Source organism: Mastomys coucha, unplaced genomic scaffold, assembly GCF_008632895.1.
Source record: "Mastomys coucha isolate ucsf_1 unplaced genomic scaffold, UCSF_Mcou_1 pScaffold21, whole genome shotgun sequence".
Taxonomy (NCBI): Eukaryota; Metazoa; Chordata; class Mammalia; order Rodentia; family Muridae; genus Mastomys; species Mastomys coucha.
In genome coordinates this window covers 137,714,326-137,732,151 of record NW_022196904.1, presented here as the reverse complement: position 1 = coordinate 137,732,151, position 17,826 = coordinate 137,714,326, and the positions used below count along the sequence as shown (strand labels likewise).

General features: G+C 53.6%; 1 protein-coding gene across 3 annotated transcripts in view; it reads right to left on the bottom strand.

The window, feature by feature from the left end:
- Positions 1-1,856: 1,856 nt before the first annotated feature.
- The window catches only part of Cdc42bpg (CDC42 binding protein kinase gamma), a 19,660-nt gene continuing 3,690 nt past the window's right edge, over positions 1,857-17,826 (bottom strand). Inside the window, exons 5-37 of one of the 3 annotated variants that reach the window (XM_031389418.1) lie at positions 17,543-17,691; positions 17,038-17,131; positions 16,703-16,903; positions 16,354-16,602; positions 15,874-15,953; positions 14,638-14,735; positions 14,459-14,539; positions 14,153-14,259; positions 13,878-14,057; positions 13,508-13,588; positions 13,243-13,364; positions 13,080-13,155; positions 12,754-12,860; positions 12,563-12,677; positions 12,084-12,232; positions 11,919-12,007; positions 11,621-11,673; positions 11,433-11,531; positions 11,294-11,353; positions 10,935-11,040; positions 10,553-10,686; positions 10,332-10,471; positions 10,175-10,256; positions 9,279-9,495; positions 7,461-7,523; positions 6,765-7,364; positions 5,843-5,940; positions 5,681-5,765; positions 5,440-5,560; positions 5,210-5,327; positions 4,900-5,017; positions 4,696-4,784; positions 1,857-3,001 (exon numbers count right to left, since the gene is read on the bottom strand). In XM_031389418.1, coding sequence (XP_031245278.1) covers positions 2,945-3,001; positions 4,696-4,784; positions 4,900-5,017; positions 5,210-5,327; positions 5,440-5,560; positions 5,681-5,765; positions 5,843-5,940; positions 6,765-7,364; positions 7,461-7,523; positions 9,279-9,495; positions 10,175-10,256; positions 10,332-10,471; positions 10,553-10,686; positions 10,935-11,040; positions 11,294-11,353; positions 11,433-11,531; positions 11,621-11,673; positions 11,919-12,007; positions 12,084-12,232; positions 12,563-12,677; positions 12,754-12,860; positions 13,080-13,155; positions 13,243-13,364; positions 13,508-13,588; positions 13,878-14,057; positions 14,153-14,259; positions 14,459-14,539; positions 14,638-14,735; positions 15,874-15,953; positions 16,354-16,602; positions 16,703-16,903; positions 17,038-17,131; positions 17,543-17,691 — 4,218 coding nt within the window. In that variant the 3' untranslated portion in view covers positions 1,857-2,944. The remainder of the gene's footprint in view (positions 3,002-4,695; positions 4,785-4,899; positions 5,018-5,209; positions 5,328-5,439; positions 5,561-5,680; positions 5,766-5,842; positions 5,941-6,764; positions 7,365-7,460; positions 7,524-9,278; positions 9,496-10,174; positions 10,257-10,331; positions 10,472-10,552; positions 10,687-10,934; positions 11,041-11,293; positions 11,354-11,432; positions 11,532-11,620; positions 11,674-11,918; positions 12,008-12,083; positions 12,233-12,562; positions 12,678-12,753; positions 12,861-13,079; positions 13,156-13,242; positions 13,365-13,507; positions 13,589-13,877; positions 14,058-14,152; positions 14,260-14,458; positions 14,540-14,637; positions 14,736-15,873; positions 15,954-16,353; positions 16,603-16,702; positions 16,904-17,037; positions 17,132-17,542; positions 17,692-17,826) is intronic. The other 2 variants (XM_031389416.1, XM_031389417.1) reach the window with 2 other exon arrangements.

Genomic DNA, 17,826 nt, shown 5'->3' with positions numbered 1-17,826 from the left:
CTGTAGCCCACATTTCTCAGGCCCTCTCACTCTGCAGCACACCTGCAATCTCATTCTGGACCAGACGGTGGCGCCTCCCCATCTTTTTTGTTTGTTTGTTTTTGTTTTGTTTTTTTTGTTTGTTTGTTTTTTGTTTTTTTCAGACAGGGTTTCTCTGTGTAGTCCTAGCTGTCCCGGAACTCACACTGTAGACCAAGCTGGCCTTGAACTCAGAAATCTGCCTGCCTCTGCCTCCCAAGTGCTGGGATTAAAGGCGTGCGCCACCACTGCCCTGTGAACCCCATCTTCTTGACCTACTTTCCCTCCAGCTTTATGGCCTGCCCTGGTCCCAGGGTTCAGGCCTTACCCTCTGTCTCTGTCTAGCTCAGTCCGGAGGTCTGGATGCTACCCAGTCATAGAAACCCTGGCTAAGAACAGGTAAAACACCTGTAAGTCCTTCCCACTTCTTAGATGCCTTACATGTGTGAGCATTGGTGCTGCAGAGGCCCTTAGCAGGCCTCAGATCTACTCCTACCCTCTCCACCGACCATGCCTTCATGGTGGCCTTCTGCCAACTGTAAACCTGGACTCTTAGGGCCTCTGATGCTGGCTGGGTTTGCCTGAAGGCAAGAGAAAGGAGGGTGGCCACAGAGTAAAAAGAGAGAATTACTTTTAGGGCTGAATTCCTGCTCAGCCACAGCCAAGGTTGTCTTGGGCAGGCCATGGCTGTCAGGTAGCATGACTGTCTTCCTATGGACAGTATGGGACACTAACCCCTTCCTGCTGAGATTCTAGGGTACTACCCTCCTGGGGAGGCTACCTAATACTGCCTACATGTCTGTAAGCCATCCTTTCATTATCAAACCGTACCCATTTACCCTCTTTGAGCATGTCAGCTGATTCCTTTTTTAAGGTTTGTCTCTCTCTCTCTCTATCTATCTATGGAGACAGGGTTTCTGTGTAGCCCTGGCTGTCCTGAAACTTGTTCTGTAGACCAGGTTGGCCTCAAACTTAGAGATCTGCTGCCTCTGCCTACTAAGTGCTGGAATTAAAGGTATGTACCACCACCATAGCTAAGAGGTTTATTTTTGTTTTATGTGTATGAGTATCTTGCCTGTGTGGATGTAAGTGCACCATGTGAGTGCCTGGTGCCTGGAGGTCAGAAGAGGACAACAGATCTGTTGTTATAGATAGTTGTGAAGCACCATGTGACTGCTAGGAACTGAACCCAGATCTTTTGGAAGAGCAACCAGTGCTCTTAACCAATGAAGCATTTCTTTAGCTCCTGTCTTCCAGGAAGATGGCTGAGTTGGTAAGATGCTTCTGTGCAAGCCTAAGAACCTCAGTTTGGTCCCTAGAACACAGGCGAGAAAGCAGGGTGGCAGTGTATCTTACAATCCCAGCTCTTCAGAGGGGAAAACAGACTCCTGGGATGGTTCGGCAGGCCAGCCTATGCTACCAACTCCGAGGATAAGGAGAGATCCCATCCCCCAACCCAATGAGTTCTATCAGAGGCAGGTGTATCTCATTTTCAGTCATTTTGAGGTAATCCTGGTCTACAAGCTGAGTTCCATGCTAGCCTTCAGAGGTACATAGTTAAGATCCTCAAAACAAAACATAAAAACATCTCAAAAACATAAAAACATCTCAAAAACAAAAACATAAATAGCAACCAAAGCCATCCAATGAACCAAGCAATAACAAAAAACCTGCCCAAGATCACAGCTCCTGGAGACCATCCAAAGTTGCCCTGTGGTCTTGTTGAGGGCATACACAAGCACACAGAGGCCAGCTCTCAACTGCCCGTGATCCCCACCACTCCTCCTTCTGCACTCCTATTTTTGCACAGCAAGACAGACCCAGGCAGGGAGGCCAGCAGCTTATAAAGTTGGCTTTATTGTTTCTTGCCACATCTCGGAGCATCAGAGCCCATCCCTCCCGGGAACGTGGCACTTAATGAGATAAATACTTCTCTCACTCCCCACCCTGTAGCAGGGCAAGGTTTAATAAAAATAGCAATATAATAACAATAATAATGACTGTGATCAATAATAAAATGCCCCCTATGTTCCCCTAATACACTTGGTTGACTGAAGCTTTCAGAAAAGGACCCCCCCTTGCTGGGAAGAGCCAAAGTGTGCCTGGAGATATCCAGTGGTCCCCACAGGGTGTCTATCTCCCACCAAGAAGTCCTTATAAATACCCTCCCATCCCCTCCCTGCCTAGGAACCATTTTTCCTGGACGGATAAACTAGCAACAGTCCTGCTCTCCATCCCAAGCCCCACCCTAGAGAAAAGCTCTCAGGTCTGGGTTTTCCCCTGGCTCACTCTCCCTCCTCCCCTCCTGTCTCTCCAGCATCCTCCTCATCACCATCACACGTTTTGTCCTTCTTTCCTCTTTTCAGGTTAGCATCCATCTCCTGATTACAACACTTTCTCTTCTGCCTGCTTTGCTCCCTCACCTCTCCTCTCTCACTTGCCTCATTCCCTCTTTTCTATCCTTTCTCTGTCAATCTGAGCCCATAGCCCAGGCTGATCCTGAGCAGAGACCTTGCATGCTCCATCTTGGCCTCAGCCTGGGTCAGGTACACAGACAAGACACCAGCATATTCCCAAGGACCTCCCCCCCTGCACCCCGTTCCTCATCCTGACTCCTAACAGCTTCCCTGGGACTGGCCCTGGAAAGCACAGCTTTGGCACAATCTTCCCTGGGCACCAGAGCCATGGCACTCCCAGAGGCCAGTGTAGGCCTGTGTTGGAAGCCCAGGGAATAGCAGGAGTAAGGCAAGGAGTCAGTCCCCTATTCCTGGGGACCCAGGTGTGCCTTGCTCTTATCCCTCCACCCAGGCTCTCCCTGAGTCTGAAGTTCAACATGTCCCGGACCAGCCGGAGTATGGCATCCTGCAAGCTCTTTGCTTCCTCATCCCTTCTGTCTTGGGAATGGGGTGGGCACTGCCAGAGGGCATCAGGGGGAGCTCTCTGACTCAGGATCTGGAGGGAGACTTCGGGGCCGTTCTGAGACCTGGAGAGAAGAACAGGAAGTTAGATGGGAAAAGGGACAGAGGTCTCAAAGGACCCTAAAGGAACTCTCTACACTGAAGGTGTGGGTGAGAGTTCTCATAGAATCCAAAACTGCAGCGAACAAACCCAGAGTTTTGTTGTTCATTCACTCCATCCCACATTCAGCCAAAACCATGTTTTAGTGTAGGCAGAAAAATGAAAACGGAGCCCAACCACCATGGACCCCACAGCTGAACAAAAGGCAAGCAAGGAAGAGAAACTTCAGCAAACTAGGTGTAGGGGCCATGCCTGGAATCCTAGTACACAGAAGGTGGAGGCAGGAGAACCACATGTTCAAGGCTAGCCTGAGCTACATGAGACCATTTTTAAATGGGAGAGAAGGGAGGGAGGGAGAGAAGTAGGGGAAGAAGGAAGGAAGGAAGGAAGGAAAGAAGGAAGGAAGGAAGGAAGGAAAGAAGGAAGGAAAGAAGGAAGGAAGGAAGACAGGCAGACAGGCTGGCTGATTATAGCACAGGAACCAAAATGGTAGAGGAGTTGTCAGTGGCAGTGACACTTGACCATGTGGACAAAAACGCGTTAAAGGTAACAGTGGTGGGCAGCCTGAGCACTGAAGGCAGGAGAAGCATTCAAAGAAGCAGGAACAGCAGGGGCAAGAGTTTGAGTGTGTAATGAAAATGGCAGGTTGGGGTTACAAGTGGCTTTGGTCTGACAGGACTGTGAGGGTGGCTGAGGGTGAGTGAGAGCCTTTCCAGCACCTGTCAGGCCTTTCCCTGACCCCAGACAAAATAGGCTGTTTCCATGACTCCCTCCCCATCTTTAGGATGGGTCACTGTTAAGAATGTAGCTCAGGCTAATCATGGTGGTGCATGCCTTTAATCCCAGCACTCAGTAGGCAGAGGCAGGAGGATCTCTTTCAGTTCAAGGCCAGCCTACTCCACACATCAAGTTCCAGAACAGCCAGGACTAAATAGAGACCCCATCTCAACCCTATCCCTTCCCTCCAAAAAAAGAATATAGCTCAGTGGCAGAGTATTTGCTTAACATGAACAACACCCTATGTTTGACCCCAGCACTGCAAAAATATTTTAATATTTTTTTTAACTCTAGGCCTTGGGAGATGGCTCAGCAGATAAAAACGACTGCCATACAACCCCGAACGCCTGACTTTGAGCTCCAGAACCCAGATGCAGCAGCACATGTCTATAATCCCAGTGCTCCTGTGGGAAGCTGGGAATCAGAGACAGGAAAAGTAGCTGGAAGGCTGTGTGCACACAGAACAGAAATGAGAGACCCTGACTTAGAGACAGGTAGAAGGAAAGAAGCAGCTCTTGGAAGTGTCCTCTGGCCTCCATGTGTGGTGTGGCACACTGCAGGCATGGACAGCCCTGCACCTGCACACTTGTTACACACACATCCCCAGAGCTCCCATTATGGGGCACGCCTCCCATGCATCTGGCACTGTAAGGCACCATCACCTCACACACCTGTCACAGGAACACCTTCAGTTTGCAGGTGGGACAAGCTCAGTGGGAGTGGTCCTCCCTGACTGGAGCATACAGCTAGTACTTAGAGAGCCAAGAGTTGCAAATGAGTCCACCTGTCTCAGAGGTGACTGTCTCCTATCCCAGTGCACAGTTTACCCAGAAAGTGCCTAAACTTTGAGCAGGGGAAGGAAGGCCCTATCCATTGGCTTACCTGTATCAGGGATACTGCAGGGCTCAGGGACCCCTGGGGGCAGGATACTGATTCGCTGGACAGAGATGTCCAAGGTTTCCTCTTCACTACTGGCAGGAGTAGGGAGACAGAAGGACAAAACGCCTGTGTTAGATCTAAGGGCTCGGAAGGAGTGGTAAGGTGGAGGCGGCATGCAAGGACTGGAGGATGTAGGGCTGCCCTTACAGGGATCTGTTTCTCCAGGGAGACCATCAGTGCCTGTGGACACTGGCCGCCGAAATGCCTCTGAGAAGCTGTGGGGCCGCTGCGGTCCGGAGCTGCGGGTACCTCTGTTCTTCTGTTCCTGTCAGGGGACAGTGCAGAAGGGCTAGGACCAGGAAGCTCACGCTGTGGGAACTCAGCTTCTGGCAAGGACGTACTGAGGTCTGGGTGTCAGAGGGATGAGTCATCTGCCTCAGCAGCCAAGCAATCAACAGAAGCCTGTGATTGGATCAACGACTACAGGGCGTTTTGTGATTGGCTCCAGAGGACTCACCCGGGTCCCATCCCTGATGCTTGGCCTTCCCTCCGCAGGGCCCACGTGTACCAGGTGGTTGAAGTTGGTGGGCGGCGAGATGAACTTGGAGCGCACAAAAGGATCCTTCAGCATCTCCCTGGAGGCAGAGGGGGTGTAGGAGCAGTGCTTGCATGCAAGCCTCACCCCGCCCCCAAGAATAGAAAGTCCCACCCAACAGCCATAGCCACACCACACTCGCGCGCGAGCACCTGCGCTGCTGCTGTCGTAGCTCGTCAGACACCCGGAAGAAGAAGCGGCGCTTGCTCTTGGTGCGGAACAGCTGGCGCCGGCTGTTGTCCGTGAGGTCTGGAATGTCAAACTCGTCCTTCTCTGTGGAAAATCAGGGAGCCGGGGAGGTGCTCACATGTCCCAGCCAGCCGGTGCACAAGCTCACACTTGTGCATAGGTGAACAAACTCACACAGATATAGACAGGCATATACTCTCTCACCTGCCAATGGGTTCCTGAGGTAGGTCAGGCGGACCTTCTCGGTGCCATAGAGGAACAAGGAGCCTTCTGGATTCAGGGGTCTTACCTGAGACAGAAAACACAGAGGTCTGGCCATGTCACCCACCCCATCACACCCGACTCATGCTCTGGGTTGACCTTCACCTTCTTGAGCGGCACAGTTTGTACCCATTCTGCTCTCCTCACGTCAAACACATCAATGGAGTTTTCACTGAACACTGTTAGGTAGGGCGCTGTGTAACCTGTAGGTGGGAAACAGTCTGTACTGTGTAGCCCTGGGCAAGCCAGGTCCCTCTCTGAGCCAATCCCACAGGGAGGCCCGCCCCGCCCAACTCTATAACAGATGAGATAATAGCCAGCCCTCACTACATGCCCACACAGTTGCAAATGCTTGGCATGTTTGTCCTCTCTTAACTCTCCGGCAGCTCCAGGTAGGAGCAGGTACTATAATCACCCTGATCTTGGACATTAGATGAGGTAATGGAAATGTCAGAGCAAAGTAATGGTCAAGGTCATACAGCTGGTGAGGGACAGGAGACACAGCCAGTGGCAGTCTATGTCACACTTAACCCCAGGCCTCACAACAGACAAGCCTCTGCTCATAAAGGACACTGTCCCCCTTCCTTCCTCCAGCCCATCAGATTGGCTACAAGTGACCACACCAATCTCCTCTGTTCGTTTGTTCATTCTCAGCCAGCACAGCCCCAGGGTGTGCCTGCCCAGGCTGGCTGGCTGAAGGAGCCAACCCTAGCCTGTTCTACAAGCCCCAATGCATAAATGCAGTCACAAAGTGGATGACAAGACCCAGAACAGAGGTCTAAACCAAGAGGTAGCATAAGAAGGAGTCAGAGTGCAGTAGTGTGGAGGGAGGGAATCAAAAGCAGTGCTTGGGATAGATGCGATGGTCGGTTACAGAGCAGCTAACTACCCTGCTGGAGCTGCCACTCAAGTTGGCCAGGTAGAGAATGGAGTGAGGAAGGCCCTAGGCAAGCTACTCAGGACACAATATAGTCGCAGGGCCCCCCAGTGGCTGACCCCACTCTTCCAGGCCCTCTACCAGCCTTACCCCAGCCAGTGGGTGCGGCTGGCCACAGTAGCTCGTGGCTTCGTGACTTGCGGCCAGCGCTATCCACATAGACGCCGGCAGTGGCGAAGAGCAGCAGAAGCTCGCTGAGGCTGAGCTCCACAGCACCCAGTGCCTCACCCAGGCCCCCACGGGACGCTGGCAGCTCCTCAGCCACCAGGCCAGTTCCCAGTACTAAGGGTGCAGCCTCATTGAGCAGCGGGTAGAGGGCAAAGGTGCCTGCAGCACCCACACAAAGCCGATCACCCAGCAATCCCAGGCTCTGCACGGGTGCTGACGCTTGCAGCTCTCGGATGCGGCGCTGCCAGGGCCCTGGTCCTGGGCCCAGCTGGTAACAGAGAACTTGGCGTTTGACTGCCACACAGAGTACTGGAGTCCGGGCCTGCAGGATGCGCCCAGCTACCAAAGCCTGACAGCCTCGGGATTCGGGGATCTTGGCACCTGCGACCTCAGTACTCTCCAGTTCGGCCAGGGCGAAGAGGCGCACACTAGGACCACGGCCACAGAGCACGACCAGCAGACCAGCGGCAGAGCTCACAGTCAACCGCTGCACCCGGCGACAGTCTCCCACCTGGAAGATGTCTGTGGTTTTGGCAGGAGAGAGGAGCATGTGGGTAAGCCGCAGAGGCTGCCGATGCTGCCCAGGCCCGCACTCGCCCAGGCCCCGCCCTCTGGTACCATTGCTGTGAAGATGGATCACAAACAGCCCCTCCTCAGTGCCCAGGGCAAGGCGCTCTTGGTCTGATGGAGGAAGAGAGGTCAGAGGTCAGAGACACCTGTCCTTACTGCTCTTTAGTTTCTCTGGAGGCAACAGGATTGGTGACCCACACACTGCTGACACACCCCATCCTTAGGCCTTTCTTGCTCACAGTTTACACTGGCTTGAATGAGAGAGGGCCTTGGTGACTGGGATCAGGGTTGAGGGCCACTACCTTGAGCTGTGGCATTATGGGTAAGCCTCATTTTCTCCTTATATAAACCTCCATCTCTGGTTCCTAACTGACACAGGGGACCCACAGTCTCTGCTGTGACCCTGACTGGGGAACCTGTAAGCTGGAGCTGGCTCAGGGCCTCAGTGAACCCTAGGCAGCTCTGCACCTACCCCCTTGCTCACCAGGCTGCCAGGAAGAAAGTCATCAGAGCCTCGTTTGTCTTCTGTGGACAGGGTCTTACTCCATAATCCAGGCTGGCCTACAACTCACTATGGAGCTAGCCTGAGCTGGCATGAGTCTGAAGCAATCTTCCTGCTTGTTTGTTGGTGTTGTTTTACTGAAGCAGGATCTTATATATTAAGTCAAGTTCAGGCTGTACTTGACTCACTACGTGGATGAGGCTGACTCTGAACCTTCATCCTCCTATAGCCCCTTCCCCAGGGCTGGATTTACAAGTGTGCGTGGCACTGCTTCCAAGTCCAGCTTGTTTGTGTATGTGTGTACAATTTTTTTCAAAGAATTATTTTCTATGTATGTATGCTTTGCCTGCATGCATGGCTGTGCATTGTGTCTGGGCCTGGTGCCAGTGGAAGACAAAAGAATGTTCTAGTGGGTGCTGGGAATTGAGCTCAGGTCCTCTGGAGGAGAAGCCAGTGCTCTTAACCACTGGGACAGCACTCTAACCCAATTCTTTATTGTTTGGTTGGTTTAAGATGCTTATTAACTAAGGGTGACCTGAGCTCCTGACCCTTCTGCTTGTTCTTGCAAGTGTTGAACAGACATGCATGCACCAAGCCATGCCTGGTGGTTTGGGATTTTTGAGACAAGGTCTCCACATGTAGCTCACTTCAGGCTGCCTTTATACTCTGAAGGCTTCTGCCTCAGCCTCCCAGGTCATCTCTGTTTCTCTCTAAAACCTCTGTTCCTTCCACTTATTTGAGATTCTCTTAGAAAAAGGAACCCAGCTGGGAGTGGTGGTGCACACCTTTAACCCCCGGATTTGCCCCAGGCTTGGAGGCAGAAGCAGGCAAATCTCTGAGAGTCCCATGCTAGCCTGGTCTACATAGTGAGTTCCCTAACAGCCAGGGCTAGAGAGAGAGAGAGAGAGAGATCCTGTCTCAAAAAACCCAAAACAACAACAACAACAAAAGAGAGAACCAGAACCGACAGAAATGAAGTGGCAAGAAGCCAGGCTATCTGGCTCAGAGGCTGTGTGCCTATGCAAGATGGAACCCACAGCTGCTGGCTAAGAGAACAGTTATTGCGTTTGTGACTAGTCTAGGCCAGTGCCTCCCTACAGGCCTGACCTTCCCCTTAGGCCACTCAAGAATGACAACCTTTGGGGGCTAGAGAAATGGCTCAGCCGTTAAGAGCACTGACTGCTCTTCCAGAGGTCCTGTGTTCAATTCCCAGCAACCACATGGTGGCTCACAACCATCCATAATGAGATATGATGCCCTCTTCTGGTATATCTGAGAACAGCAACAGTGTACTCACATAAAATAAATAGATAAATCTTAAAAAAAAAAAAAAAAAGAATGACAGCCCTTCAGCACAGACTTACCAATGATAGCAGCACAGAGCGTCTGAGGCAGCAGCGGCAGCCCATTGTCATAGGCCTCCTTGAGTGTGTACACTGGTCGGGGCCTTGGCCGTGCATCCAATAGCAGCCGCTGCAGCTCACCTAGTACCTGAAGCCACCGTTCCCGCTCCCCCTCATTCTCTGCCAGCAGCAGCACAGTACATGTGGTTGGAGGCACTGTCAGCTGGGAGGCTGTCACCTGTGGACAGGGAGTCAGGCTGGAGGGCTACAGCCAAGAGTCAGCCAGCCATCTGTCCTCCTTTCTTCCTTTACCTACTGAAGTTTGTGAGCATAGACTGCCAGCTAGCTGGCTGTCATACTCGGCAGGGAGTAAGCCAGACAAGGTGTCAGACAATGGCAATTCCTGAGCCTAGTGATGGGCATCATAATGGGAAAGATAAACATTGTGGGGCTGCAGAGTAGAATCCCTAAAGCAGGCCTAGGGGACAAGCCTACCACCCAGTGTCAGTGAGCCTGGGGACAAGGTACTGGGCCTGGAGGGTGCTGGCAATTCTGTGCAGAGGGATGAGACTGAGGAGGCGCTACACATGAACGCAAGGCTAGAAAGAACAAGCTATGGCCAGAGTAGTTAGGGACTCCAGGGTGGAGGGCCAAGGGCATCTGCAGGCTCAATGGCTAGGCGCCTCAGAGTACTGCTTGAGAACCTCCTGGGGGTACTGGGAAGCCATCCAAGGCTTTGTAAACAAAGCAGGAAATAGCCAGATTGCTGTGTGGCAAGCTCATGGTGGCTATGGAAAGAGAGCATGTGGCAGTGATGTGGCTGGCAGAGGGACAGAGTGGAGATACAGCAGTAACCAAGACAGGGTAAGCACAGGGAGAGAGAAAGAGGCTGGGTCCATCCTGCCCTGAGCACTCACCCTGAAGATGCGTGGCAGGTCTTTGGATTGGGCATGGATGACATCTGGGGCCAAGACAGGGGTAGCTGAGAACTGGGGGTCCCTGGGAGGTACAAAGGACACATGAGATACCTCCTCACTACCCATGACTTGTCCCATGTCATTGTCTGGGACCTACCTCAGATCCAAGGCCTGCAGGAGGACCCCACTGGCCAGGCTGCCTCGAGGGTCAGGAGCATCAAAGAGCAACAGGCGGGAGTCACTGAGAGCAGCATACACCCGCTGCCAGCCCCGACGGACACCTGAAGGCCTTGGCACCTAGTGGGAAGACAGGCATGGAGGGCTGCACGGGTCCTCAGCTCCCAAGCCCATCCTCCTCAGCCCTCAGCCACAGCTCACCGACAGGAAGCCCTCATAGGCAGTCCCCGTGCCTGTTTCGGGGTGCACCCCCAGGGCTGTGCGGAGGAGTTCAGGGGGCACAGGGCAAGGTGGGGCTTGTGATACACAAGCTGAGTGACAGAAGTAGCCACAGGCTGTGGAGAGATGGAGAGTTTGGGAGGGATGAAGCAGGTCAGGCAGCCTGAGCCTTCCTAGACAGCTGCCTTGGGGCTAATGCCATCTGAACTGTCACCCATTGCCCTTGAGTAAGAAAGGAATAACTAAGTAGGGGAATTTGATGAGAGATGTGGGTGCTGTCAGGTAGAGAACAGCCTGGATGTGTCAGGGTCATACTCCGGGGGCTACAGTGTGAGGGGAGAGCCTGAAGGAGAAGGGTTCTTACTGTCACAGCTCAGGCCCTGGCGGCCCAGGCCCAGCATCAGCGAGGTGCAGCGGAGACACTTGGTAGGGGATGGAAAACTCCGGGGACGCAGGGTGTGGGAGCCGGGCTGTGAAGGAATACATGCTGTCAACATCCCCCACCATCCCCCAGTACCTGTGCATCATCTCAGAGGGTCAGGTGGCCAAGAGGCTGAGCCAGTCTGTAGTGTCAACTCTGAGCGTCTGGGAGGCCATGTCAGAAAACCAGCGCTAGCACCACCCTAAACATGGCCTGTTAGGGTCCCACGAGGGTCCCAGAGGGATTATGGGGAAGGGCTGAATGGCTCGGTGTCCCACTGTCCTGCCCCTCTGGCCACTGACCTTAGCAGGAGGACCTTCTGCAGGGGTAGTGGTGGCAGCAGGCACCCTGGGGAAAATATTCTGCAGAAAATGAATGAGCGAGTGAGGAGGGAATGGGTGGAGAGCCCAGCCCTGCCTGGGGACCTGTGCAGATCCTCACCCCCATGCGCAGACTGCGGCGGCCCTCTGGCCTCAGCTCTGCTTCTGCTCCAGACCTTGGGCCTTCTCCTGAACTGCCAGGGTCCTTGGCAGAATCCTTCTGGGGATGAAAAGAGATGGAAGAAAGTCAGGGCCACCATGTTTCTCACCAGGCCTCTTCCCTTGCTAGTCCCTCTACTTGGATCTTACCTCTGTGTTCCAGAAGGACAGGAGAGGGATGAGGGAGGTGGAAGACTTGGCATCTATAGACAGAGGGTAAAAGTTACTGAGGTTGTTGCCCTGGGACTAAGGGACCAGAGTGGATGGAGGCTCAGTTTCCACCTCAGTAAGATACAGGTGTGGCACACAGCAGTGTTCAGTGAGTGCCGAGTGATAGGTGGTCCCGTGTGGGAGGAACAGATTTCTCTCCTCTAGGCGCAGCTGTCATGGGAGCTCCCTAGTACTCATGAGACTGGAGCTGGGGACTGGCTCCAGGGTAGGCACTCACCCCCTGGGCCTCGAGCTTGAAGTTCCTCCCGCAGCTCAGCCACCTCCTGCTGCAAGGCTTGGCTTTGCTTCTCAGCTTCCTGGAGACGGCTGGGGGATGAGGGCAATGGGTCACCACAGGCCTCTGAATGAACTCCACTCCTGTAGCATGTGCCCATGGCCTCACCTTTCAGCCTGCCGCTGAGCCGCCTGCACCTGCGTTAGCTGCTCCTGCAGACCCTGCTTGGCACGGATCTCAGCTTCCAGTGCTGATTGAAGTTCTAGCCGGGCTGAGGCCTCCATCTTCTGCAGCCTCCGAGCCTTCCACTGGTGATCCTGGGAGCAACCAAGGATACCCATGAAAGATGCTCTCTGGGACTGACAGAGACTCCCTCCCTTCCTCCTTTCTTCCCACTAAAGCATACTGGCTAGACTCTCGTGCTGCCTGGCTAGACTCAAAGACCCAACTCTCCTGACCCCTCAGCATAAACCTGGAGCTTTGGGGGATGACAAGATGGCTCAGAAGGCAGAGGTATACTGCCAAACCTGGAAACGAGTTCAATCCCTGAGGACTCACATGGTAGAAAGAGAACTAACTTCCTGTAAGCTGTCTTCTGACCTCTATACATAAACACATATGCCAGGGCTCATGTGTACAGGGCTCACCATAGGCCGGGTAGGGAGCGTTTGGGTGCCCACATTCCTCAAGGACTCCAGCTCCTCGGCCATCTTAGTAGCCAAGGCTTGCAGGTAGCCTCTCGAGACCTTCTCGTCATTCACCCTGAAGAGGAATGGGCCATGTGTCATGGTCCAGGTCCTCAGCCATGCTAAGGCCCCACCAGACACCATGTACCTACCAGCTGAGGATGTCAGCGATCTGAGCCTCCCAGTTGCTCTCATTCTCCCGCCGTTCACCCTCCAAACGCTGCTTGCTCTGTAGCTCCAGCTCCAGCTCTTCTGCCAGCTGAGGCCACAGAGGACGGTGGGCTAAGTCCCCAGTGGCCCTTGCAGCCCTGGATGTCTACAAGTTGCCCACCCCCTGCTAGTCTCCCCACGGATCACCTACCACCCTGAACCCTGTAGAAACCCACATGCTACAGTGTGTCCAGCAGCTGGGACCCTGGAGCTCTGCCCTGACCCTGCTGGCACCCAGCCTGTCCCCTTGTCTATCTACCCTTCTCACCCGTTCCTGCTCCCGGCTCAGCCGCTGGTTTTCCTCCTGCAGTCGGCACAGAACCTCCTCTTTCCCAACACTGATCCTGGGGAGGAGAAGGCCAAGGAGATGGAGTTGACTCCCAGCCCAGCACTGCCCTGTCCCCTTCTGGCTGCCCCTACCACGCACTGACCCTTGGCTGCAGGCATGCTCCAGCTGCTCTCTCAGAGCCGCCACCTCCTTCCTCAGCTGGGCCTCTTGAGACTGACCCTCAGGAGATCCTATGCCATTGGTCTCAGGGGCTGTGTGGACGGTCTTGACGATGTGGAGAGGGGGCAAGGCAGGGGCTTGAGAAGCCATGGTCCACCCCACCCTGGGTGACCCCACCCTGGGACAAGGGTCTGCTCCTGGGACTCTGAGGGAGAGTGTCTGCCGCCAAAGGGGAGAAGTCTCCATACCTTGGCCTGTGAGGATTCTTGTTTACACTGTCCCTGAAGCCGTGTCACCTCCTGACTCAGGGTGGTCACCTGGCCTTCGAGCTGTGATGGGGCACAGGGACAAGGTAACGCCAATCCTGACCCTCTAACCCTCTTTGTGTCACCCTGACATAGACTCACAGACTCATCCAGCAGCAAACACAGGTAGCCCCAGGTACCCATCTCACCACCAGGCCCTGTCCAACAGAGCCACCACATGGGGTGCCAAAGGCATAGGTCCCTATCTCATCACCAGGCCCTGTCCAACAGAGCCACCACACGGGGTGCCAAAGGCACGGGTCCCCGATACTTTGAACTACTTGCTGCTCCCACTCCCGCTACCATCACCAACCTCTCTCCGGACAACCCAGGCTTCCTCCAACTGGGAGTTCAGGGCCTGGATCTGGCTGGCTGCAGCTGCCTCTCTCTCCTGGGCTTCCCAGAGCCGCTGCAGGAATTCTTCTTGCCGGTTCTGGGCTTGGCACAGTTCAGCATCCTGCACTCGCAATGCTGCCTGAGCCTCAGTCAGCTCCTGAGGACCAGGGTAAGAAGGACAAAGCCTAGTCAGGCCGCTGACCTTAGGGACACAGAACCCTAGGCCACTCACTCACCTCACCTAGCGCTCACCTGCTGGAGGCGGTCCTTCTCCTGTTGTAGTTGGATGTTTGGGACTGGGCTTCTAGCATGGAGGCCATCAGTCTGTGAGACAGAGGCCTTGCTGTCCCTCAGCGTCTCTGTCAGAAACAGCCATTGAGACTCGCACACAGAACAACCCCACCTCAGCCAGGCATTCTGTGTGCAGGATCTCAGAGAACTTTCTCCACAGACAGGGAGAAGATCTACTTCCCCACAAACACACACCATACACAGAGCAGGAGACAGGGCTGGGACCCAGGAAGGATCTAAGCTGTTCTAGGAACAGGAAAGTGATACCTGCCAGTTTCTCCTGAAGAACCTGTACTTCTTTCTGCAGCCGCACCAGCTCCTGGGGCTGTAATGGGCCATGCGGGGGCTCTGGCAAGAGAAGGGCCTCTGGGTGAGTAGCCAGGCCTTCAGCAATCTACCCCTCACCCTGGCCTGATAGTCTCAGCCTGACCCAGCTGCCCCTGTACCTTGACACTTCTGGCTAAGCTCCACTTTCACCTGCTCCACACAGTGGAGCTTCCACTCTGGGGCAGCCATTAGCTTAGAGCTCATCTCATCAGTGGGGCTGAGAAGGGACAAAGGAACACAGTTGGTAGAAAACCATCCTCACGGACCAACTGTCCATCCATCCAAGAAACACCCAGGCCTGGATAAATACTGAGAAGAGAACCATTAGACCACACCCTGCCTTTGGGGCTATACAAGTGACCTTGGACAGCCATGGGTAATCTGAACTGCAGTTTTCTAACAGGAAAATGGAGGTAAACAAGGCCTTGCCCAGCAGTGGTGGTGGTGGCATACATCTTTAATCCCAGCACTCCACAGGCAGAGGCAGGGGGATCTCTAAATTCAAGGCAAGCCTGGTCTACAGATAAAGTTCTGGGACAGCCAGGACTATACAGAGAATCCCTGTCTCAAAAATCTAACCAACCGAGGCAGAGGCAGGTGGATCTCTGAGTTCAAGGCCAGCTTGGTCTACAGAGTGAGTTCCAAGACAGCCAGGGCTATACAGAGAAACCCTGTCTCAAAAAAAACCAAAAACAAAAACAAAAAAAAATCTAACCAACCAACCAATCAAAACCAACAAGGCTCACGCAAAGCCTCACCAGGGGCCAGCGAGCTGTATCAGCTCACTGAAACAGTTAAGGGTGCCTGAGCACCTGATTCCATCCCTGGAACCCACAAGGTGGAAGGAGAGAACTGACTGACTTCTGAAAGTTGGTTCTCTGCCCTCTACAAGTGCACTGTGGTACATCATGCCCATATGCATAGAGGTATATTAAGCAAATAAGTAAACTGATGTAAAGAAAGAAATCAAGCAAGTTAACAAGGTGAGAAGAGCCTGCTACTCCACATCCAATATCCATCGGCCCTCAGGGTGCTGATGCCTTCCACCTGCACCTCTCTTGGGTCTCAGGACAACCCAGGGTATGTGAGGCAGTAATGCTCCCACATATTTTACAGAGGCCAATGAGGCTGGACAGGAGAAGCTCCCCATAGCCTCTACTATGAGGAGCATTTATGCATTTAACAGTCTGTCACACATGTGCCAGGAGCATAGGCATCCATGACTTTGGTTGACCCCAAGGACAGAGAACTGAAGAATGACTATCAAATGCTGAAGCCATTTTGTCCCTTCCCACAGGGCTGCAATGAGCCACACACATTCCTAGCTTCCCAGCAGGTATGAGGACCAGACTCACCAGCCTGAGGTATAAGTGAAGCCTACAAATGGCAGGTGGTGGCCTGAGAAGGCCCCGTGGGAGGATGGTGGCAGCGTCTCCTACAGAAGTGGGAAGGAGAGTCAGAGCCACAGACCAAGTGAAAACCAGAAGAGGCCCATGAACTGGGCATGTACTGGGGTGTGTACCTGGGGACTAACACAGCCTCCACCAAAAGGGACCACAACTCCCATGAGCCTTTGAACTCAAGCTCTCCAAGAGGCTGCAGGGAATTTCCTCTTATATATGAACTCTGGTTAATAGAATAACAACTAAGGTCAAAGGATACAATCCTTTGGTACAATCCACCACACAGGTGAGCCAGCCATGGTAAGCCATAACTCTCATGAGCCTTGGTGGTCCAGAGGTCTCAACCTTTCAACTGCTCTAGAGAACATCTGGGGTAGGTTCCATAGCTCAGAGGGTCAAGCCAAGCCTCTTACAGAGACATCAGTTACTCACTGGACGGTTGAGGGTATCATCATCCACATCAAAGTTGGAGGTGTCCATCGGCCCACGAAGCTCAGGGATGTAGGGAGCTGTGCTGGTTGCAAGTCTCTCCCAGTCAACCCCTTCAAAGAAAGGGTGCTTCCGGAAGTCATCCAGTCCACCACGACCCAGCCGTTCCTCCTGACGGCACAGCAGCTGTCGGATCAGGTCCTGGGCACTAGCAGGCACATCGGGTACATCAGAGGGGAACTGGAGGTGGTCCTGTGGGTCAAAGGAGGGTGCAAGTCAGGCTGGAAGCCCAATTGGTCTGAAGTTACCTGCAATCACACAATGTAGGGGTCCCAGGGCTACACAGTCAGACCTCGTGGTTCATGATCTTGCCGTAGGTTTCTACCAGAGATTCTGCATAAAAGGGTGTTTCCCCAAAGAGCAGCTCATAGGCGCAGACTCCCAGTGACCACCAGTCACACTGTGGGCCATAGTGGCCCTTGCCTTCCTCCATGGCCTGTAGGATCTCAGGAGAGATGTAGTCCGGGGTCCCAACTGCGACTGATGAATCCACCTGTGTTAGGGGTGTTGGTGCCATGAGGCCACGGGACTGGAGCCAGCACCCTACTCACCAGGAACCCCCTACCTGGAACCCGATGTCCCCGCAATTGCTGTATCCTCAGCTCCAGGTCTAGGTGGGCTCCTTACCATGCCGTTGTTGTTGAGACGCAGGCAGGAGCCAAAGTCTGCTAGGCGGATGTGGCCATTCATGTCCAGCAGGATGTTGTCAGGCTTGACATCCCTGAAGGAAGGTGGGAGAATAAAGGGCTTGATATGTGTGCGTGTTTAGACATGAGCCTGTGTGCATGCTTGTACATGCTCCTGTCCTGTGTACATGCTCATACATGTTCCTATGTGCATGCTCACACAATCTCTTGTGTGTATACAGGCTCACACATGTTCCTGTGTGTGTGCATGTAGGAGTTAGTGAAGGCAACTGTTGACTCTAGGGTCTGCAAAGTCCATTGTGGGGGATGCAGGAATCAGATGTTCCCTGAATGAGTAACACACCACTCCTCTGCCACCATGAGTTGGAGCCAGGGGCTTACCTGCTCTGAGCTCTGACTTCCTCAACTGTAAGATAGGCACTGGCAAACCCTACCAGAGAGCTTTTGGAAGAAAGACCAAGGAGTGACAGAGCTTGGGGCCCCACCTGTGGACATAGCCCAGCTGGTGTAGTGAGTGGATAGCCAGAACCATCTCAGCCAGATAGAACTGGGCCAGCTCAGGTGGGAGGCGGTCCTCAAAGCGGCTCAGCAGTGTTAGGAGGTCCCCACCGGCGTAGTAGTCCATCACCAGGTACTGGAGGGCAGTGTGTAGAGCCAAGAATCAGACTCAGAATGAGAACACCTGTTGACCTCACATTGGTTCTTGGGGGGTCTCTGAGAAGGCAGGGCTGAGCAGCGTCCCTGAGGCTAGCTCTTTTTTTTTTTTTTT